Below are 23,141 nucleotides of genomic sequence, written 5' to 3'. Positions count from 1 at the left end.
TATGTATTTTTTTATTTTATTTTTTTCATTTTTTCATTTTTTCATTTTATTTTTTATTTTATTTTTTACAGTATTTGGGCTTAAAAACAGGGAGTTGGAATTCATTTCATGTCCTTGAATGTCTATACCAGAAAACTGGGACATCAGTTCAAGAAAAAACACTCATACTACACACTGATATTCTAAGTAGCGCATGATCGAACTGGCTTGTCCGCGCATATTTCCAGCGGCTAATATTTTATCATCGTCTCACAACGAGCCTTTCGACGCCCCCAATTGAAAGGTGCGTCCTCTCCCAAGCGCGGGTGCCTGATGGGGCAGATAAACCGGTAACACAAGTCACCGCCACACCTCTACCTGCTGTCTGCGGTGACCCGCGGGGGTCCCGCCCCCGTCGCTCACACTCCTCTTGTGATTGGACGGCCGGCTGAGCGAGCGATTCCCGTATGGAGCACCTGGTCGTCAGTCATCGGCGGTGCTCTGAGTGGAGCGACGTGTGGGGAGCCGGACATACACACACAGACACAGCAATGCGGACGAAGGAGGGCAAAAACGAGGGGAATTGACCGCTTTTCTCGAACAGCCCAGTGGGTCTGGGGCTGTGCGTGTCGGTGAGGCCGAATTCAACCGGGAAAGCGTCTCCACTGCGGGCACTGAAAAGAGGATACAAACTGGCTCGGAAGCAGCGCCGGGGCGGATATCTGGTGCCGACAAAAAGCCTCAGCCAAATTAGTATTCCGAACCCCTGGCGGCCGTGCGGAATATCCTGCTAAAAGAATGAGTGCTTGATTTTTTCCACCTTCTTTTTAAAATACCGTCTCGTATCCTTTTTTTTTTCTTTTTTTTTTTTTGTCTATAAAAGCCGGCGGAACTTTACACATACCCACGGACTCGTTATGGTGGACTCCCCCACCATGAAGAAGAGTTTCACCATCTCAGACATAAAGCCACTGGATTTGTATGACTCCACTAGAGCAAAAATATGCGCAAGTGTCGGATGGCTGTTGGGAAAGTCCTACGGCAGTGCAGGTAGGTTTGGGCTGGAGCAGCAGGCCTGCGGATTATTTGGGACGTTGTTCGCGAGAAGTGTCGCATAGATGATTTCATCCTCATGGTGTTACTCCCTCTTTATAAATTAGTCTTTTATAGGCAGGACAGGGAAAGGCACATGCACACGCGTGTGTCGGGGGAACTAGTGGATGTACAGCTCAGCGATTCTCGGCACAAAGAGCGCCATATGAAAGGGTACCATGCGGGGAATGCGGGTTTTTTTTTGTTGTTTTGTTTTGTTTTTTTTGACAGATGTCATTTGTTCTCCCTCAGTGTTTGTGTGTGTTTTCCCATGTTGGTTACATGTGTGTGTTTTGGTGTGTCAAGAGAAAGCGGGCCTCCTCCCTGGGCCTTAACCTATTTTGTTGGATTTCTAGCCTTCCAGGCTCAGGTCCCATATTGCACACAGCGGCTGCTGGATATGTTTTTTAATCCGGTTATACAGGCATGGCACCCTTGGTGAAGGCTACCCACTACTATGTATTGTGACTACTGCTTTCATGCGTGTCAGGATCAAAATAGCTGCGAGTGAACAGAGTGTTTGCCAGGGCTTCTGCCAACATCCCCTGTGAACAAGCCTTGGGATGCACTTAGGAGAACCCCCCCCTGTGATGCCAAACACACCCAGCTGACAAGAAGGTCCTCTTGCGTTCACCCATCATAAGACACACTTTGCTTTTGTTTTGTTTTTTTTGCCCAAGGTTTTCCGCAGGCCAGTCTTGGAACAGTGTCAGCTCCAACCATGAGGTGATAACAAGTGTCCTCATTGTTTTAAAGTCCTCTCTGGCAAAGATAAGATCCCCCCCCCCCAAAAAAAGAGAAAAGACACCAAAAACAGTCCACGTCTAGTGTCGGATTGCCGACTTGACCCTTTTCACTTTATTGCACCTTATCTCACGAGGAGATATACAAGCTAGAAGCTAGGACAGAGATAGGACGTCATTTTGCGGGTATTTCAAATGCTCATAAACACGGAGAGAATCCTCGTTAAGATTGGGCTTTTTTGTCAAGCGTTTCGAAGCAAACGCTTTTGGCTTTAAACAACATGGCTTACTCGTCACACAATTCACGAGGCACAACTATAAGGCTGCTGCTGCAGCGTCTGTGTACTCTATCCAGCCACCACGCCCTCTGGTCAAAGTCACTCCACGCCAAGTTACAGGAATAGCACCAAGACTGTGTGGTTTTAGAGGTTGTTTTTGAGTCTGAAATTCTGAATTAACTTGATTTATGACAGATATCAAGAAGGCATCATCAAGCCTGTTTCCAGACACTTGGCTGGGTAGCGCAGCATCAGCACAGTAGCAACCTGATTAGGGTCATCTGGACCTCAGGACTAAAACTGCATATCAGTTAACCTAATGCAAACAGGGGTGAAAATTTTACTCTTCGAGTCCTTGAGATAAGCTGAAGTAACACTTACATTGTGCCACTTTTTTTTATTTTTTATCATGAAAACGTCTTAGGGTTAGATAAAGGGATATCGGTCTTTTTTGTCATTCAAAATGAGGAAACATTAAAATAAAAAATAAAAAGGGGACCCTGATAAGCTTCCGTGATAGCCTGAAAGCTGCTTACAGGCTTGGGCTGGAATATGTATATAAGCATGAAAAATAAGGCTTCCAATGAGAGCGCGGATGGCAAGTGCAGCCGGTGATGAACATAAAGTCGTTACAGTAACATAACAACATAATTGTACCATCTGAAAGAGCTAATTGCCTCTATGTTGCATAGTATTTTGCCATCAACACTAATGGTGTCGTCGCTCAACATTGTTTTGCCCAGCAGTCTAAAAAAAACAAATGCACCTGCATTGAATTTCTCAGCGCATGTTTACTCAACCTAGCTAGCAAACCCATCCATAGGTCTGGAAAGCTAATGGAAATATTACTCATCCTTTCTCTGTCATTTGCAGCAGAGATGAGTCAACAGGAGACAAGGACACGAGGAGGATGTTGCCCTGTTTTAAGTGTTTACTCAGGAGTTACAGAGTCGTGCGGTGTCTGAACCTCCTGTAAAAAATATTAGTAGTCGTAAAGTAAACCATTTGCACCGACACCAAGAATGTCAGTGTTTGGTTAATGAGCAATTCAGCAGGATCTGGTCTGAGTTGGCGTCCGCCCGACCCGAGCCACCCTTTTGTCTACTTGCCAGTGAGATACAATCTTCTTCTCGCGGCATCACTGCGTTACTCGGTGTTGTCGCATGTGCATCTCAGACGATGACAACGTTATCGCACCCTCCGCCTGCAGAATACACCTCTGTGCTCACTGTAATGCAATTTAAAGCTACAGGCCCGCTGTCACACTGGAGCACCGTCTGAGATGTGTTACAGGTCACACTGCTCTATGAGGGGTGGCACGAGTGGCTCTGTGGGTGTATGAGAGCTACAACATGCACATGTCAGACACTAATTTGTAGGTAAGCCTGTGTATATATATATATGTATGTATGTGTATATATACTTATATACATACACTACCAGTCAAAATTTGAACAGATAATTCTGACTTAAATGGTTTTTCTTTCATTTTCATGACTATTTGCATTGCAGATTGTCTCTCAAGGCATGAAAACTGAATGAACACATACGGAATATGTGTTAAACAAAAAAGTGTGAAATAACTCAAACAAGTTTTATACTTTAGATGATCTAGAATAGCCAAACTTCATATAAAAGATATACTACATTACATATTTAGGTATTTAACATTTTTTTTCTTTTGCCGCCTTAATCCACATATATATTTGATGTCTTCAGTATGTATCTACAGTGTAGAAAGTAGTAAAGATAAAGAAGAAACAGGTGTGTCCAAACTTTTGACCGGTTGTATACGTACATACATACATACATTTATATGTATGTATATTTTGAGGTTCACTGCACTGCAGTAAGTCCACGCTTTGTCTGTGTAATCTTTGTGCGCTATTGTGAGTGTAGCAGGGAGTCAGAATTCAGTAGGTAGTTGAGTCATCTGGTGATCCACTCTACAGCCTGGTCAGAGAGGCTAAAGCTCTGGTGTTCTGTTGGCAATGGCATTTTTTGGGGCTTCAGCGCCAGGAATGAACGTTGCCGCCGCTATCGGCACCGCTTGGATTTTGAGCCACCAAACAGCACTAGCATTGTTCCAAAATAGGAGTTGATAATCATCCGCTTTTGATCCTCTCTCCCACATGATGAGGATTTTTTTTTTTTTTCATCAGAATCAACACATCATGGCACATAGCCCCTTTGATACGCATATCGAGCTAACTTGCTAATTTTCTTGTCTGTTTTATTTGATTATTTTATTTATTTTTTATCACTGGTATAGTAAATAAAAATCATTAGACTAACGATAATAATAAGATGATGGAGTTTTGCACAGAACCTCAAGAAGAGAGAAAGAGAGAGCCTGATTTATCTGTGTGTGTGTGTTTGTTGATTTGTGTTGCTTGATTACTATCGGACATGTGTGTGCGTGCGTGTGCGTGCGTGCGTGTGTGTGTGTGTGTTTGTGTCTGTGACGACCAGTGCAGTGGTTCCATCAGTCAATGAAGGAGGACACATGACTGGGGTTATCAGCCAGCTAAACACAATTGAACTGGCTACAGCTGTGCTTGCAAGTTGCATCACTTTGTAGCTCTTCCGGGCATTTAGCAAACAAATTCAAATGGCCCTGCTGCTGCTGCTGCTGCTGCTGCTGCTGCTGCTGCTGCTGCTGCATCAGCTTCCCATTTGCTTTTGCATTATGATAATTAAGAACAGAGCCTGCCCCAGGAAATGTCTTGGTTTGCTATCATACCACTCAGAAAGACAAGCAGTCAGGGTCACCTCGAGAGCAGCTCTAGGTGCTTTGAAGCTTTGTCGCAGGACTCACTTTCTTTTTTTCCTTATCACAAAGCCGTGACCCAAATTTAGTCCACTGCACTCAACGCTTGTCCACTTTCTAGTAATAAAATTATTTAAATTATATGTAATTAAGTTGTGTGTCCACAAAATAAGTGCCCAACATTTGCTCGATAAATATATACACTACCAGTCAAAAGTTTGGACACACTATCTAATGCAATGTTTTTTCTTTATCTTTACAACTTTCTCCACTGCAGATAGACACTGAAGACATCAAAAAATATGAGCAAAATAAATGTCATTATGCAGCAAAGAAAAACACATTCAATAACTCTAAATATGCTTTTCATGGAAGGTGGCTATTTTGAAGAATTATTGATTTATTTGACACTTTTATTATTTCCTACATAATTCTATGTGTCTTCATACATAGTTTCGATGCCTTCAGTGAGAAACTGCAATGTCAATATTCATGAGAATGACAGAAAAGACGTTCAATTCATAGGGTGTGTCCAGACTTTAGACTGGTAGGGTATTTTTTAAAATCCCTTGAAAAAAGAAAAAACTGCCCACGAAGCTGCAACCCAATCAAAACAGCTCCGTGACCCACTTTTGGGTTGCAACCCACCAGTTGAGAAACACTGCTTTACAGTCTCTTGCTGATTTCCTCTGGAGGGCGAATGCTCACTTGAACTCACTTGCGTGCCGTGCATGCACCACCAACCCACTGACTGACAATGTCTTGCTCAAACCAGTGGATAAGCTCTGACCCCATGACCTGTGAAAGTGACAGAGAGGCCGTTGGTCCACTTTTACTCGTCGTGCTTTGGCCCGTGCCTCACAGGCATGGATGTAAACTGCAGCGCGATTGGTGCACAAAAGTATGTTTTCATGCGCAGATAATTGCAGTTTTACATTAGGCGTGTAGCCTCATCCAATGATTGTTTGGGATTTGATGAGCAGGTTTGGAAGCTGTGTTATGGATTTGTACTCTCAAATGTGTACTTATCTTTTAGCGTGACATGCGAGGCGAACAGAGTTCTCATGGCTCGGCTGTCGCACAGCGGGCCCAAACTTTTCCTATCAGTCTGGCACATCTGACTGCGTCGGGGCATTTGCATCCCCACTTTGCCTTCTGCGGCAGGCTTTCTCTAGCACGTCGTTGTGGAAAGGTTTGTTGCCTCTGCTCGGCTCGTGCGTGTTTGCAGTTTGAGCAGAACGAGCTTTGTTTTTGGGAACGTGAAGAGCAAGGTTTCACTATGTGGCATGTTTGAAAGTGCGGCTCAAGTGTCGAGACGTTGGATGCGGTCCAGCTCGTGGGCGTTTCGTTTTGTCGTCCAATGTCAGTAGATTCATTACATGGCTTAACAACAGCACAACAATGAGGAGGAACCTCCACCTCTAACAACCCTGTTCTCAGAGAGGCTGTCATTCACACTCCTAGGTCTCTCCTGCTCGTTCCTCAGGCTACGTCTTCAGCATTATCGCTCCTAAAAACCCGGAATTTGAAAATTATTTTCCGCTGTGTTTGCTCGTCGCTTAATATTCTGTGTGTCTGTAGTGTGTTTCGGGTGCAATCTTTGCTGCACACATTATTTCCAGACCAGTCTGAACAGATTCTTAAATGATCTGCAGCTCGCCGCAAAAAAATGCCACAACCTGCTGCTACTGCATTTTCCTGTTTGTTTTCCCCGTGGTTTACTTTTGAAAGGTGTGAAGCCTCAAGTGGCCGTCATGGAAGTCGGCGACTAGAGCGAAACCAGCACGTCGTCTCCGATGATCAAAGGGAGCGGGGGGGGTGTTTAAAGTAATCAAAGCTTTGCCAAAAAATGATGTAAGAGGTTTGAAAGAAGAGGAAGAAACGGATGGCGGAGCGTCTCGCCAACCTCTGCCCGCCATGCCCCACTAACCTTAATGCTGCGCTCTGCTCCACTGACTGGTCACTCGCTCTTTCAATCTGAAGCCCAGTCTGGCAGGAAACCCAGAAGCAGAAAAAAAGCCACATGCTCCACATTATTTTGTGTGTCGTTTTATCAGTCTGTGTGCGAATGTGTCCGTTTCTTCACCAAAAAAAAAAGATTGCACATCTAACGTCCACGTTTGCTCTCCCGACTGGCAGAAAATGTCCCTGCTGAGCTGCGCGACCCCTTCTACTGCGACCAGTATGAGCAGGAGCACCTCAAACCGCCCGTCAGCCGCCTGCTGCAGTCCTCGGAGCTGTACTGCCGCACCTACGGCCTGCTGCTGGGCCGGCCCGAAGCCGAGGCGCAGCCCAAAGACAACGGCGCCCTGCTGCAGCTGCTGGCCCAGAGAGGCGTCGTCGCCAAAGACCAGGGCACGCCGGTGACCGACGCAGACCTCCGACACAAGCCCATCAAAATGGTAACCTTCTGAGTATTTGTGGGTTTATGGGTGTGTGTTTGTGTTGTAGTATTCGAGGATTGGTCTTGGTCTCCAGATCTCTTTTTAAGGGTCTCAGTCTCATCTCGGACTCGGAGGGATTTTTTACTCGGTCTCGGACTGGTCGGACTCAGGATTTTTGATCAAGACCGAACAGGAATCAGCCAACACTGTAATGACGCGAAAATAACGGAAAAGAATCCAGCTGCTGCCGTTTTACGCTGTGTTTGTGACACACATCCTTATTCCTACTTAATTTATATTTTTAATTTTATGAAGCAAAGTTGTTTTTTTGAAAATGGTTCAAAATAGTTGGCAAAGCAGCAAAATGTTAAAGAAAATGATTCAAAGATACCTTGCTGAAAAGAGATGTTGCTGTTTGATTTTGAAGCAAACGTGAATTTAAAAAAGATACTGGTCATTTTTTCTTGTTGTTATTTCTCTTCGATATATAAAGTCTTGGTCTTGTCTCGATCTTGATACTCTCGTTTTGATAATGTCTTGGTCTCGTTTGGGGCGCTCCTGACTGCAACACTAGTGTGTGTATAAACGGTAAACACCGGGGCCTTAAACAGACCGGGCCTTGGGGTTTTGTTGCTGCAGCTTAGTGCGATAGCGTCATAATAGCTGTTTGGGTTGAAACTGTCGTCATGTGGACTCCTTCGCCGAAACCCAACATCGGCTGTATGGAGGAGCCGGGAAGGTAGAAGTGGCTGAAAGTGGGGCTGGCCAGCCGTGTTGTTGATATGGACGTCTGTTTACGCTTTGAATTGAGGGGATTAAAGGACATCAAAAAGCCCCTCCTCCCCCGACCCCGCCACCCCCCTCCCTTTCAAACGCGCCCCATCCTTCGTCGCTGCCCCCTCCTCCCCCCATCTGATCCTACAGGATGAGTGGATCCAGCTGCTGGAAGTAGGGCGGGCACGGTGACACAGGGAGCCACTACTCTAATTCCAGGGTCTGAGAGGGCGGGGCGGGGGAGGTGGGAGGAGGTGGGAGGCAGTCTAGACTCAATAGGTTCAGTTGCATAAACAATGGCTGAACAGTGCTGGTGGAAACTGGAGATGGTCTGTTGACAGAAAACTCTTGAGCCGAGTGCTTGAAATCAAGAGAAACTGGTTTTTCCTCCTATACCTTTACCTCTTCTTTCCCTCCCGCTCCCTTTCCCCTTCCTCTCCCTCCCTCCCTCCTCACCTCTCCTCCTCCTCCCTCCCTCCCTCCCTCTGTTTTCAAAGCATCATAATAATCCCACAGAGAAGGGATGTTTTTCAGTTTGATGGAAACTTTTCTCTTCTTCTCCTCTAAGATGCCGCATCGTCAGCCTGCTGTCTTTCTGTTTTAACCAAAACAATACCTTTGATTCATCTTTTTTTTTAAAAGTAATTCGCCTTGAGAACTTTGTTCACGTGGGCAATGTTTTTGAAAGCTCATCGTGTCTCCTGAGACCTTCATAATGGTGTTGTTGTCGGGTGGACTCTGTTCTGCCCTCAGCCGCAGCAGGTGCGGCGGCATGGTGATTTGAAAATTCCAAGCACAACTTGTTGCTACATGCATCCTCCTTTTGAAATATCCAATCACAGAAGGAGAGATTTCTAGATGTCGCCGGTGGATTTATCAGTTGGAGTTAATGCTGTGTAGGAGAAAATCTGCTCCGTAATTACGGGCCAGTGTGGAGATTGAGGCAGCAGCGAGGTCATCATGCCCCCATCACTCAAACCAGGACCTCGTATTACCAGCATATCATGCAAAATAAAATGCCCACATTGGCTTTGGTTGTATTTTAAATCAAAGCAGTAAAGTATGGTAAAGGACCTTAACTGCTGCTACCTGCCATGACACATTTTTCTCTCTCTCTATTCTCATCAACATTTCTGCATTGTCTTAAAACTCCTTTTTGCTTCTGCCGCTTCCTCTAAATGCTGCATCCGCTGTTTTGCTGCTTTGCTGCTTTGCCCCATGGCACCTCCGGTGGCTGCTTTGCCCTGGGACGGGCCCGTCCTTTGCAGACTGACACCATAGCTACGATGGAAAAGCAATGAAAAGTGGGTCATGCTGCTGCGCCAGCATCAGAAGGATGTAGCATCGATGTGGGTCTTGGCCAGCAAACGGCTTTGGACTGTGTCGCAGTGCTGCCTTACAGTAAAGCTTTATCTAGGTGTGTGTGTGTGTGTGTGTGTGTGTGTGTGTGTGTGTGTGTGTGTGTGTGTGTGTGTGTGTCAGTCCAGTATGAGGTGGTTGTCAGTGAAATCGCAGTGCAGAGTCACTGGCAGTTTTGCCACCACTTCACTTGGTGTGTTGCACACCTAGCGTTTTTTTTGTGTTTTGTTTTTTTGCTGCTCCTTGCAATACATTAAGCATTAATTTGTGATCTTAATCCACAGATGTGGGTTTATCCCAACCCATAAAGAAGCTGGCAGCAAGTTTGACTGCTTGGCCAGTGACCGGCTTTCTCTCAAACAATGCTGCGTTTGCCAAAACAGGGCCACACACAGACACGCACACGCACACACACGTCATGGCTCAACTCGGTTTGCAGTGCGGTAATTATTCCCCAAATCACATTGTAAATTCCAGCTGCAGGAAGAGGAAGCGCCTTCCGTTTGCCTTTTGATTGTCAGGCTTCAAGACCCTGCGTCTTCTGTCTTGTCCAACCTTTTTACTGCCGCCACCCTGTTCCTTCTTGTTGACGGCACATCACAGGAACACTTCAACAGGAGTTCTCTGATATAGTTTCAAAATGTAACTATTCCTTCTCAAATTGTTGCACACACTGTTGCACCATGTGACAAAAATCATGTGTTTGGCGTGTTATATGAACCTGCACAGACGTGGATTTGAAAAAAGAAGAAGCATACAGCAAAGATCTTGATATCCTGGTTTGCACCATTTTCCTGCAGGATCGACTCCACGTAATGTGAGAAAGTTTGGTTGCAGAACTTATCCAGGACAACTGTTTTCAGTTGTTTGCATTGCACATCTTGGGTCTGTCCCACTGGTCACTGCTCTGCTGGTGACCCAGCTCAGATTAGGGATAATCTGCTATGCAGACTGCGTGTCATCATCCAGGAAAATAAAATGTCACGCCGGAAAAGACCACTGAGTACACCACCTCACACAGTCGCGTTTCACACTTTTTGCCCCTTCATATTTTGTTAATGTCTAATGACAGGTTTGGCAGAAAGTTAAAATCAGCCAACAGTCAGCAGCAAAGTGTTTAATGTGTAACTGGATGTGCCGTATCACCACCACCCGTGCACTGGGAGCACTTTGTTCCCACAGTGACAAAGCAAGTCATGTATCCATAATGCAGCTAACCCTCTTCCTGGTGCCCTGTTGATTATAGATACGTGCTGACACTTTGTCTTAAATCATACTGCTGCGTCGGCAGTTTTTCTGGTCAAGCGAGCATCATTCTGGAGCTTAGCTCCGATCTGAGGTGGCAGACCATCACAAACGCTCACCGTCATCTTGTACTAGTCGGTGGGGTGATCCTTGACTTTTGATGGCGACTAGTGATGGTAAATTTGAACTATGGCCAGCGTCGCTCCCCCCGTCGTGTTTGTCTCTTGTTGAGGTTAACGGTTCACGTGCACATGACTGTTCAAATATCCGTGTGCTTAAAGTGAGCCTCCTGTGTAAAATCCCTGGCTGGGCCCCAGACCTGCCTGATCCCCTGTTAGTCTCCCCCTCAGTAAGCACCAGGCAGGGGGATGGGGTTAAGTCATATTTCAGACATAATCAGATTTTGCCCTCATTGTAATCTCACTTAATGATCCACAAGACTCCTTTGTTTTGTTTCCTCGACTCCGCCGTCGACGCTGTTATGCAAGCGTGCTTTTGTAAATAAATATTCCCCGTTGACCGCTGGAGTATTATTTAATTTGTTTCGTTGGTCGCCGCCGGTACAAGGGTCGCTAACTGGCTGGACGTTTGCAAACCCCAGAGCCGGTGCTAAGCCAGGGGCAGCGAGCAGTGCTGTGGTCGGGCCTGAATTGAGATGCATTGTGGGTCAGCTGGTTGGTCGCCATGGTGATCTGGCAGGCTCTGAGCTGGTTGTTCATGCCTCGCTCCGCTCTCCCCTCTCATTAGGGAGACTTGTGATTTAGCTTAGCAAGTTCTCCTGGGTCCACGGCAGGAGATCCATTCCTGGTTTTATGTCGCACTTTTTTTTTTTTTTTTTTTTTTAACATAATTTACCCACTTACGCTCTAAAAATACATGTAAAATAATTACTTTGCAACATCCGTCATCTGTTTCTTCTCTATCCAAATCCCATTTTCTCTCAACCATTTGCCTCCTTTATTCAGGCAACACCTCTAATTCAAATCTGTTGAATGTGCATTCGCATTTTGTGGATCTGTTTTGGATCAAGAGCGAAAAACACGTTCCATGTATGAACGAAGAGAAGCTAAATGAAACAAAATCCTTTGCAATAACGCAAAAAGTTATTATGGTCTGCAGAATTGTGCCATTGCAATGAATAGTGAACATAATTTTTGCCCACATCAGCCTTGCTCATGTTACTTCATTTGAGTCTAGTCCCTCGAAGCCTGACCTTTTGCCTTATCTGACTATTCTTTCTACTCAAATGTAACTTTTTCACCAAAGTGTCACGTCACACGATTAGCAGCGCCACTCTCAGTGAGTGTATTTGGAAAAGTGGCACACATCTCCCAGCAGCTAGGCAGCCCAGAGAGCTCGGACTGATACTGGTTGACAAGCCAGCGCTGGCATAGCGTTGGCCTGCCTGCCTGCTCCAGTGGCGGGTCTGGCCAGGTCAGCACTTTAAATCAGGGTCGAGTACGCAGACTGGCAGACACGGCTCATGCATATTCATGCTGCCCAGACTGCCACCAAAGCCACATCTGGGACAGCGCGAGAGGTTAGAGTAGGAATGTGTGGCCTCTCAAGTGGAATTTCTAAGTAGTGAAGGGAAACGGGCACTTATTTGCACAGATTAGGCTCAAACCTGAAGATTACCGTAGATTGGAGATTGAATGAGAGGCCCCGTGACAGGAGGAATGTGTTGTTTGTGAGCCGTCTGTGCTTTCGCTTGGCAAGAATCGTCATAATAAGTCTGTTTTTTTTTTTTTTTTTTAAATCTCTCTCTACTTGCAGAGAGACATAGGATTCAGGCACACACGTTGACAGCAACAAAAAAAAAAGTGAGGTAGACGAACGAAACAAAGTTTGGGGAATCACGTTGCATAGAAACGTACACGTCTTTTGCTTTTAAAGAAACTCTTGCCACAGAAAGAAAGTTGACGATGAGTACTGACCCACCACCCCCTGAAACAGAAGGCCTGCAACTTGTAACAAGCTAACGGGTTTATAGAATTAACATGCTCTCTGCGACTGAGCTGATAACATCGGCGGCGCCTTTTAATGAACTCTGGTGATTAGGGGGGGATCTGTAATTACCCCTCAAGTTTAAGCAAATACATGCAAGGCTTTTGCATACGAATGCTGTGGAGCTACCAGTGTGTTGACATTTACTGTTCTTAGATTTATGCATCAGAGGGAAAACTTGTGAGGAAAAGACGCTAAATCTCCCCGAGTACAAGTGCACAAGGAAAGAGCGGACGGAGAAAGACTGCCGTTTGGTGATTTCAATTGTGTTAACCTCTCACAGACTCACACACCTGCCATACAAACACGCACACGAGTCATGCTGCAATATTCCACTGCGCCAAAGGGAACACGGAAGAGGAGGCAAATAAAGGTGGAGCAGCTTTGGCATGAGAGCTGTGGGAAACACGTGTTGTCGTGTTACTGGTCCATTGCCTCTTTTAATGATTGTACAAACACAAAGCGCAAAGTTCACGGCGTTGTTTTTGCTCAAGGTTTCTGCTGACTCACAGCGTGCTTCTGGTGACCTCTACAGGACGTTTCCGGGAGAGTCCGGTAGCGCGGGTTTAGCTCTCCTAGCGATTAGAGGCGAGGAGCTATTCTTTCAAAAGAGTTCAAAAGACTCGCTCGCTCGAAGTTTTTATTTTATTTTTATTTTTTTATTTTTTTATTTTTATTTTATTTTTATTAATTATTATTATTATTTTTTTTTATAAAAGTCAGCTACTGGTAACTCATTTGTATCAAGGAACAATAATTGCTATAGCACTTATAAGATTCAATATAGGTCAGAATAATTCAAAATTACTCATTCCAGACGCACTCTAATGGCGGGAATTATTCTGAAATATTGATTATAATAATTTCATTTTTTTTTTTGCTTGTTTTTTTTCGTTGTAAACATTCCGTAAAGTGGTACTATATTCACATGCTGTAACAGCAAGATCGCTATTTTGAATTTTCCTTGTAGAATGGCAGAATATGAGAGAGGCTCAAAATCGAACAGCTCGCAAATGTGAACTGGCTCTCATGGTTCACTTAAAGGAGCCGTTTAGACAGCTGTCTCGTTTGCAAACGTTGCATCCCTACTAGCAGTCTGTTAGTACAGTAGGCAAAAACACAACAACAACAACAAAAAAAACTCCTAGCGTGGCAGAAGTGTCCCTGCAGTCTAATGTTAGCGTTAGTGGCGGCTGATTGATGCCGTCTGGGATGTCTGGCCTCCAGCGTTAATGGGTCCCGCTGTTTCCTTCACCTCTTGTGATGAATGCAGAGTGCCCACCTGGCCCTGATTGATGGCCTGATGGCGGTGGGAGCCATGGAGACGGTGGCTGCTGTGAAGAAGCAGGGCTCCGCTGAGCTACTGGGCGGAGCATGCAGCTGGGAGGATGCTCTGCTTCACTGGGTCAATCAGGTAAGAGGCCCACACACAGTGTTTGTTACACCCTTATGTCTTATGTTCGAATATAGTTTGTCAATGTTTTTTTTTTTTTTTTTTTTTTCCGTTCACAGTTAAACCAGAAGTTGCGAGAAAGAACCCAGGAAGCCCAGACTGACACAACTCAGGCCAGTACGGAACTCCAACCTGTTCAGCCTTCTGTAAGTACAACCTTAGACATATGATGTCATCAAAATATTTGACACAATATATTATATTTTGTTTGGCGAAATGCTAGCAGTTAATTAAATGTTCGGAGTCATACCATTGCTGGTAGGAAGCAGCCTTCACTAGCGTAAACTGCGTGTACTTGGCTCCATCTAGTGGACAGAAATGTGAATTGATTTAATTTCTGTTGATTTTCGCGTACTTGGAGAAGTGACAGTCCATAGTACGTGTATACACACACACACACACACACACACACACACACACACACACACACACACACACACACACACACACACACACACACACCAGGTTTATTGATATACCATAGCGAACACACTGTTGGTTCATGCAACCGGGAGCTGAGCACGAACACACACAACACTCGAACATGTGCACCATCGGAACTACGGTGTCTGACAAGGCCCATAAGGAACGGCAGGCTCGGCTCAGCTACAATTTCTCTTAAAAAAAATAACTTTTTTTTTTGTATTTGCGACATGTTCAGTGATTTGCTGCAGTTAAACATCAGTAGCTACACCTGCCTGGGAGTAGTCCAGTCAGTTTGTAGTGTGCTCAACATGACCGTGCGTGCACAGAGGGTCAGAAGCGCACACTGCTGTCACTTCTGCTGCTGCACTTGCCGGCATTGTTATTGAGACTCCACAGGTGAAATGATAACAGCTTCCCCCTCTCCTTTTGTCATTAAAAAAAAAAAAAAAGAAAACCTAAGAAAAGGTGTCATCGTCTCAACCCTCCTGTTTGTCCAGTTCTTCCACTGTAGTGGTGCTGTGTGTGCTCCTATTCTTCACTTCCCTGTCTCTCTCTTTCCTCTTCTCGCTCCTCCTTTCTGACAGTGTCCTACTCGCTGGTACTGGAAACTTGTTCCTGTAAGTTCCCTCCTCCTCTTCTCCTCTGCTCCCTCTGCCCCGTTCCTCCATCCCTCAAGTGTCACCATCACATTTATCAGCAGTTGTCTTATAGTAAGGTGTGTGTGCTCGTGTGTTCCTTTTTGTTTGTTTGTTTGTTTGTTTGTTTCTTTTCAAATGCTGTGGTGGGAATGCTGGTGTGGATGGAATTGTGGTTTTGCATTAACTGCACGTCACAGCATCATTGACGTCATGCGTTTGGGCAGGTCAGCGCTGCAAAGGGCAGTGCTTGTTAACTGGCAAGGTGTGGTGCATGAATCAGAATCGGTGCCAGAGCAGCAGGTCTTGGAACTGCTGTGTGCAACCAGCTCTTCTGGTTATACAGAAGTGTGTTTGTTTGTTTGTGTGTGCGCGTGTGTGTGTGTGTGTGTCTTTGGCTAAGCACTTCTCTGAGGGTCAGATTTATTTTAATCCGGTTCCTGTTGACATTGATCTGTTTGTTTTCATCACATAGTTGTACCTGGAAAATTCCCTTCCCGTGTTTTAACTGTGTGACCCTTTACTTCTTCTTACTCCCGCTCAGCAGTCGGTTTGTCCATCTGCTCTGACAAAGTCTTTTGCGTCTGCTCGTTGTCGTCCATCGCTCATTTTTTTCCACACATAGTGGCACGAACTTAACAAAGCTATACGTGAATTTGCACGAAGATCCAAACGTGTGTCACAGTTCAGGTGGACTCTAGATTGACCATGTTTGGAGAGTTTAAAGATGATTTGGACCTTGGCTAATATGTTACATTTTACGTATAAACTTTGACCACCTCTCTCAGAAGTCTGCGCCGCAGTGTTTGATTGCATTGTTTGCTCTTTTTGTGCTCCGTTTTTCTTTTCTTGTTAGCTCCGCTACAGGAAAGATAAATCCCAGTCTAAACAGAATCCCAGCTTCCCAGTGGTGAACAAAGTCAAGGACCTGTCCACTGGTTGCGCCATTGCCGCGGTCATACATTACTACTGCCCTGGTCTGCTGAGACTTGAAGGTACAGACAAAAATTGTGAAAAGTTGTGCCAGAAGGCCAAAACATTTCAAATTTTTCTTCCAGCTGAGTGTGTTTCATCTACACTGCCAGTCTAAAGTTTGGACGCACCCTATGAATCTAATGTCTTTTCGTCCATTCTCATGACTATTGACATTGCAGTTTCTCACTGAAGGCATTGAAACTACGTATGAGCACACATGGAATTATGCAGGAAACAATAAAAGTGTCAAATAACTCAAACACGTTTTCTATTTAAATTCTTCAAAACAGCCACCTCTCATAAAAAGCATATTTAGAGTTATTGAACGTGTGTTTTTCTTTGCTGCATAATTACATATATCTTGCTCCTGTATTGGATGTCTTCATGCAAAAAAACATTGCATGAGAAGGTGTGTCCAAACTTCTGACTGGTAGTGTATAACAACACGTTGTAGACAGAAAATACATTTAAATTCTTATTTTATCTGTTGAAGTTGAACTTTTTCCCCTCTGCCTTCCCTAAAGATGTTTGCATGAAGGATTCCATGTCTGTAGCAGACAGCCTGTTCAACCTGCAGTTCATCCGTGAGTTTTGCGACAGCTGTCTTAAGAGTTGCTGTCATGTGACTCTGGAGGACATGCTATACACACAGCAAGAGCTGCAGGTACGCATTACACACTAAATGTCAATATTTGTTAGCGCTCCTGTGTTCTTAACGTCCTTACAGTGATGTTGAAAGATCCGGCGTGTCCTAGTGGGTTTTTTTTTTTTTTGACCTCATTTCAGCTCAACTTGCTGGGCTTTCTCTCGGAACTGCTCTGCTGGTTTGAAGTACGAAGGCCCGAGTTTGTTCAGCCTTTAGACACTTTAGGTAACTATCGCAACATTGTGCATTCATGCCATTCAATATAACAAAATCTGACTGGGTAATTTTTATTTTATTATTATTTTTTTTTTAGATGGATCCACGCCACTCACTCCAAGTAGCTTGACTGTAAACAGGTACTGTAGCTTTCTGTATTTCCATATATTTATCTTTTTTTTACTGTACTATGATGGTTAAGTCACTGGTTTAACAAAAAGGCTCATATTGGATTTATTTTATAGTAACTCCCCTTCAATCTTTAAGAAGCCTTTCCTTCCCATCTCTTCTCCTGCATCAGGTAAGACTGTTTCCTCTGATAACCGGATACACTGACTCTTGTTATTGCCTTCCATTTTACATTTACATGTTTTTGGTCAAGTCCCTCATTCCTTGTTTTTCTCTTCTTTCATTTCTTAATGGTATGATAATGATATGCCAAACTGCTCACACTTCATTCATTTTGCGGTGCGTTGCCTTGTTGATTGCTGCATCCCTGTGTGGTGTGCATGCCTTTACATGTCTGTGTGTGTTCCACTGTGCTCAGGATCTTTGACTCAGTCTACCTCAATGTCTCATATAGAGGGAGTTGAAAAGACATGGAGCAAAAAATCTGTCGGGTAAGATCCACATGTTCACAACTTTCAGCGATCATTCTTTTTAGCCTTTACGATTACTGTAACAATCAACTTTTCTCACTGTTTTTTCCTCAGCCGACCTTTGTCAGCAGTGTCCTTCAGCATTCCCTTCGGCTTGGACAGCGACGTGGATGTGGTCATGGGCAACCCTGTCATAACTCGCTCTGTGAGCTCAGACCAACTCAACCCGGCCGGCCACCAGGCGCCCTACACCCCCCCTGAAGATCTCAGCCATTTATTGAGCAAACCCTCAGGTGCTAACGGTCCACACCGAGCCTCCTGGGCCTCCCAGGCTCCCAGCATACCTAGGATGGCCGAGGAGAACGGCCATGCCGTCGGCGAAACAGGGGAGCTGCCCACCATCGAGGAGGCTCTCCAGATTATCCACAACGAGAGCAAGATGGAGCCTCGCTTGCACCCAGACGGCGCTCCGGACGGCTTCTACCTCCACTCCCCCGACGAGCCCAGTGGCTCCAGGAACAGCTTGCCCGTCAGCTGCTCTGCCCCGTCGCGCTCAGGAATAACCTATCGGCCTACGGCAGAGTCCCGGGAGTCCAGCCGCACCAGGAACGCCTCTGAATGTTCGCGGGACGACGACTCGGTCTTGCGAGACGGCAGCGTGGACTCGGACGCCTCGGAGGACCTGCCCAAGGCCCAGTCCACCCCCAACACGCCAGGTGGCGGCGCACTCTCCGCCAGGGGCCGCGCCAAAGAGGCGTCCGACAGCGGCGTGAGGATGACCAGCTTCGCCGAGCGCAAGAAGAAGCAGAGTTTGGATTCCCCCAAAGCCGACGTCTCGGCCGCGCCTCAGATGACCTCGGAGGAGAGCCCCGGCAAGAGTCAGCAGATCGGCAGTGAGGCGTCCGAGCTGGAGGTGCGCCTCCACGAGAAGCGGCGGGCCATCGAGGCGCAGAAGAAACGCATCGAGGCCATTTTCGCCAAGCACCGGCAGCGGCTGGGGAAGAGCGCCTTCATACAGCTGAAGAAGGAGGAGCGGGAGGACGAGGACGGGGCGGACGGCCGGGTCAGCGCCTCATCCACCGAGGAGGAGCTCTCCCGCCTGGTGCTGGAGGACCGTCTGGCGCGGATGGAGGAGGACGAGCAGCAGGAGCAGCAGCGGCTCTCGGCCAAAGCGGCGCCTCCGCCGCTTGACAAAGCACTCGGCCAGTCCGGCCCGGCGACCGGCGAGAAAGCTGCGGCTCCCCTCGGCGACTACAACAACGCCGTGTCCAAGTTGACCGCCGCCCTCAGCTCCCTGCAGAGCGACATGCAGCGGCTGACGGAGCAGCAGAACCAGATGCTCAAGAAGAAGAGCCCGGCCGTGGCCAGCAAGTCCTGGGTCATCCCCGCCAGCCCCAAGACCTCCGCGGCCATCTCCACGCCCACCCGCACCTCGCGGCAGCCCACCCGTGACCCCAACTCGGCCTCCCCGTCTCCATCCCACCGCTTCGCCAACCACGTGGCCCCCAAGTCTCCTCAGGTCCACCGACGAGCCCAGTCCGTTCCCCCGAAGAGCCCCAAGCACCAACAGCAAGCTCGTCCGCTGGAGCCCAAGCCCATGTCCTTCTCCAGGGCCATCGCCCCGCCTCAGAACGTGGACCGCATCCCACACCTCCGCCGGGTCAACCCCTGGCAGTCGCAAGTCCAGACGTTGTCCACCTTCTCCATTGGGGACTCTGACGGCGGCGAGCCGCACTCGTCGGGTCCGACCCCGGTCCCCACGCCGACGCACACGCCCCTGCCGCCCTCCACCCCGACGCCTCGGCCCGCAGACGACGCCATGTCGGTGGGCTCGCAGGACGATCACAGCATCTTCAGCATGGACCTGGAGGCCGGCCCGTCTCACGGGCCCTCGGCGAACAGGGACGGACTGGTCAGCGGCGCCTGCAGCTCCGGCGCCCCGTCGGAGTGCTCCTTCGAGAGCGACGCCACTGCCAGCATGCTGAACGGCAAGCGCAGCAGCCTGATTGAGATCTCGCTCTCCGCCCTGCGGGTCGAAGGCGACGAGGACGACCAGGTGGCCGAGCCCTTCCCCGACCCAATGAGTGAGCAGGCCGAGTCCGAGACCAAGGCAGGGGTCGGTTTCTTCTTCAAGGTAGGCGTCTCATTGTAGCAGTCTTCACTCAGCTATGTGCGACCTTGAGTTTTTTTTGTAAGCTTTGCGCATTTATGTGGTTCCACCTGTTCTGCCCAGGATGACAAAGAGCTGCCGGAGGATGAAATGGCCCAGCGGAGAGCAGCTTTGTTGGAGAAACAGCAGAAGAGAGCGGAGGAGATGAAGAGGCGCAAGCTTGAGCAGGAAAAAGAGAAAGAATCAAAGTGAGACCCAGTTGAAACGCCGGCACTGGCGAATAAAAACTGTAGCTTTTTCATTTCTCGCATTTATTTAAAAAAAAAGTTTTTTTTTTATACAAGTGCATTACTAAAAAATAAAAAATAGGTGTAATGAGGGTTAGGTAAGGATAGGTGGAGGATTTGTAACAGGTGCTGTACAGTTTATTGAGCCACTACCAAAGCAGATTGGATGCATTGCCACATGCAGCACGTCAGACTGGCTGGGCTTTCTGCCTGAAAAATCTGAACCATTTGAGATGCCTGCACAGTGTTGACACATTAATATCAATACCATCCTCAGTTTGAAGAAATGCAAGTTTTTCCCACTGTCTCAAACTGCAAAGGTAGTAATAGCCGATGAACTGCGATAGCGCCATCATTGCCCACTGATTAGAAAGGATTTACAGATGTTTGCTTTTTCTTTATTTTATCTCCTGATTACAGTTTTTTTATCCAGTGAATGCAATGTTCTTCCGTACAGTACAGATCTAATGAGATTACGCCCTTTGCTTGTCAACTTGCTGATGTCCATTCAGCTGTTATCCAGCATTTATTTATTTATTTATTTATTTATTTATTTCCCTTCCTTCAGCAAACCTCAGTGGATGACCATCGAGGGCTGGGGGAACAAGGCCGACGACAGACCCCAGACTCCGGGCACTCCTCCCGCATCTCACACCCCGCCAGTGGAGGGCACCCCGCAGCGCCGAGGCGACTTCACCCGGCAGGAGTACGAGCGGCGGCACCAGCTGAAGATCATGGAAGACCTGGACAAGGTGCTGCGGCACAAACCCACCACGGTCCGCGGAGTCAAGAAGCAGAGGCCCAAGACTGTGTTCCGAGACGACTCGGTGCTGTCGCGCAGCCCCGTCAAAGGTTTCATGGGTATTTCTTTCACATTTTTTCAACTCAATTTGGTGTTTATACTTTTTTCTTTAAGTCCATCATTGCTGTTTATTTTTAATTGTTTTAGGCAACAGGCTGAGTAAGGTCTACTCCCACTCAACAATGAATCTGTCCTCCATGGCACACGACTCCGGAGGGCTCTCAGTCAGAAAGTCTCCCAGGTAACACCAACTGCCGTTACTATGGTTCATCCTCCTGATGGAAATGTTCTTTTTTTTCCAACAAAGTAGCTGCACTGATCGACTGCTCTCGATGCACTGCAGAACTGAGAGGTTCAGGAGGTCTTTCATTCCGGCAGCAATAAGACTGCACAATGGATCTTGCTAATGTGCATTTTATTGAATTGATAGCAGTTTGTTTTTAATTTTTTTTTTTTTTAACTTATTTATTTAATCATTCACTATTGATCTACCAAACTTTCTTCACTTAGTGAATTTTATATGCATATTCACGTCATGAATAAAGTACTTATCTATCTATCTATCTATCTAAAAAGTAAAAGTCAAATCTAATTTTCTGATGAACTCTTGCAGCCGCTCGCACTCTCCTTCGCGGCTGATGTCACCGAGGCGACTCAGCGGTCAAAACGGTGAGCGGGACTGGGAGAACGGCTCCACTATTTCCTCCCCCGCCTCTATCCCAGAATACACAGGTCAGTTGGACGCTTCCATTTGTGCAATTCCAATGAACACAGTGCATCAAACTCTGTCTTGGCACGCAATTGAAGTGGCATGTCCTGCAGGTCCAAAGCTGTACAAGGAGCCAAGTTTTAAGTCCAACAAGTTTATCATCCATAACGCTATCACCCGCTGCTGCCTGGCTGGAAAGGTCAACGAACCCCAGAAAAACAAGATTGTAGAGGTAAGCTGGGCGACCGTGCCACAGACCAGCAGAGTTGGCCCCGTGCTCAGCCGCTCGCCGCCGCTGCCAACGCGCTTTTCCTTCTTCCTCCTCATGCAGGAAATGGAGAAGAGCGCGGCCAACCACTTCCTCATCCTCTTCAGAGACGCCAGCTGCCAGTTCAGAGCCGTTTACACCATGAACCCGGAGACGGAGGAGATGGTGCGGCTCACCGGCATCGGCCCCCGGGTCATTGTCCCCGAGATGGTCGAGTCCATTTACAAGTACAGCTCTGATCGGAAACAGTTCACCGCCATCCCGTCCAAAACTATGTCCATGAGCGTGGACGCTTTCACCATCCCCAGTCACTTTTGGCAGAAGCGCCCAGGGACTCCCAAGAAGCTCGGCACCCCCAAATGAAGGCAAACACGGGATGTGTGTTACAATCCAGGGATCCTGCTCTTAACTCCTCTCCCAAAACCCCTCGATATTTGTTTCTTTTTCTCCATGAGGCACTTAAGATTGTTTATTATCCAGCTCGACCACTTTGACTATGAGGCTTTCTTGGCTGCAACGCCGCTGACCACTCGTCGTTCCCTCTGCTGTCGTCATCGCCATAGATCTTTTGATTGGCTCTGCCTGGTCTCCTTAGATTGTTGAACGTAACGCAACTGATTCTGCCAGGATGAAGAATTCTCTCTAACTTGCACCCAGCCTCCTCATGCCTTGCCTTACTCTGCCCCCCAAGAGTCGTTGTGACTCTTTGCTCAGAAAAGTGGGGATGACCACACTACTGCCCCCCGTGACCGCATGACCCCGGATTTCTCGGGCAGGGTGCCAACGCAGGTCCCGTTCCTCTCGTTTGTGAATTATTTTTTCCTTTTGCTGCCTTTCTTTGTTCTTCCAGGGCTCTCTCTTCCCCCCCCCCCCATCTCTCTCTCTCTCTCGCTGTGTCTCTCTAGTTTACTGAGTGGAGAAAAAAAAAAGGCGTCTCAGCCCTCAGTTCTCAATCAAACTTAACTGCAGGTAACGCTGCTCTCATATGAATGTAGGACACATACTAACCACTCATTCCATTCAGGACGTTCAGTTCAGATCGTAGTGTGATTTCCTCTGTGTGCTGCAGCGCCGGCGGCTGAAGAGAAAAGACATCTAGAAACCTGCCTGCGCCCTCTTAGTTTGTGAGCTCCATTCTATTCCAACTCTGCTACAGCTGTAGACAACTGGATGTGTTTTGGTTTTTTTTTTTTTTTTTTTTTTAAATATAAATATATATATATACTATTTTGACATGTTTTTGCTGGACAAATCGCTTCGGCCTTTCGAGAGCTTTGAGAAGAATGAAATTTATGTGACTTTTTTTTTTTCCTCTTCGCTGGCTTTCAAACATGTGATGAATTAAAGCCGAGCTTATTTTGAAAAGAAAACAAAAAACAATTGT

The 23,141-nt window shown here is 46.9% G+C and overlaps 1 protein-coding gene across 3 annotated transcripts; it reads left to right on the top strand.

Moving 5' to 3' along the window:
• The first annotated feature begins 470 nt into the window (after positions 1-470).
• On the top strand, positions 471-22,954 carry camsap3 (calmodulin regulated spectrin-associated protein family, member 3). 3 transcript variants are annotated; one of them, XM_076038743.1, is made up of 17 exons: positions 471-1,029; positions 7,002-7,264; positions 13,905-14,045; positions 14,144-14,230; positions 16,002-16,140; positions 16,645-16,784; positions 16,907-16,991; positions 17,080-17,122; positions 17,228-17,283; positions 17,566-17,602; positions 17,696-19,715; positions 19,815-19,939; positions 20,547-20,839; positions 20,928-21,021; positions 21,394-21,512; positions 21,603-21,721; positions 21,821-22,954. In XM_076038743.1, the coding sequence occupies exons 1-17, from the start codon at positions 897-899 to the stop codon at positions 22,118-22,120; spliced, it is 4,194 nt and encodes a 1,397-aa protein (XP_075894858.1). In that variant the 5' UTR covers positions 471-896; the 3' UTR covers positions 22,121-22,954. The 3 variants fall into 3 exon arrangements, with proteins under 3 accessions (XP_075894858.1, XP_075894857.1, XP_075894856.1); XM_076038742.1 differs by having other exon boundaries at positions 17,530-17,602; positions 20,547-20,830; XM_076038741.1 differs by having other exon boundaries at positions 17,530-17,602.
• The last annotated feature ends 187 nt before the right edge of the window (positions 22,955-23,141 follow it).

The sequence above is a fragment of the Nelusetta ayraudi genome, unplaced genomic scaffold, assembly GCF_046127955.1.
Source record: "Nelusetta ayraudi isolate G7.1 ecotype Tasmania unplaced genomic scaffold, CSIRO-AGI_Nayr_v1 ptg000057l, whole genome shotgun sequence".
NCBI lineage: Eukaryota > Metazoa > Chordata > Actinopteri > Tetraodontiformes > Monacanthidae > Nelusetta > Nelusetta ayraudi.
The sequence above is the reverse complement of the archived record's forward strand: the minus strand, read 5'-3'. Positions and strand labels throughout refer to the sequence as shown.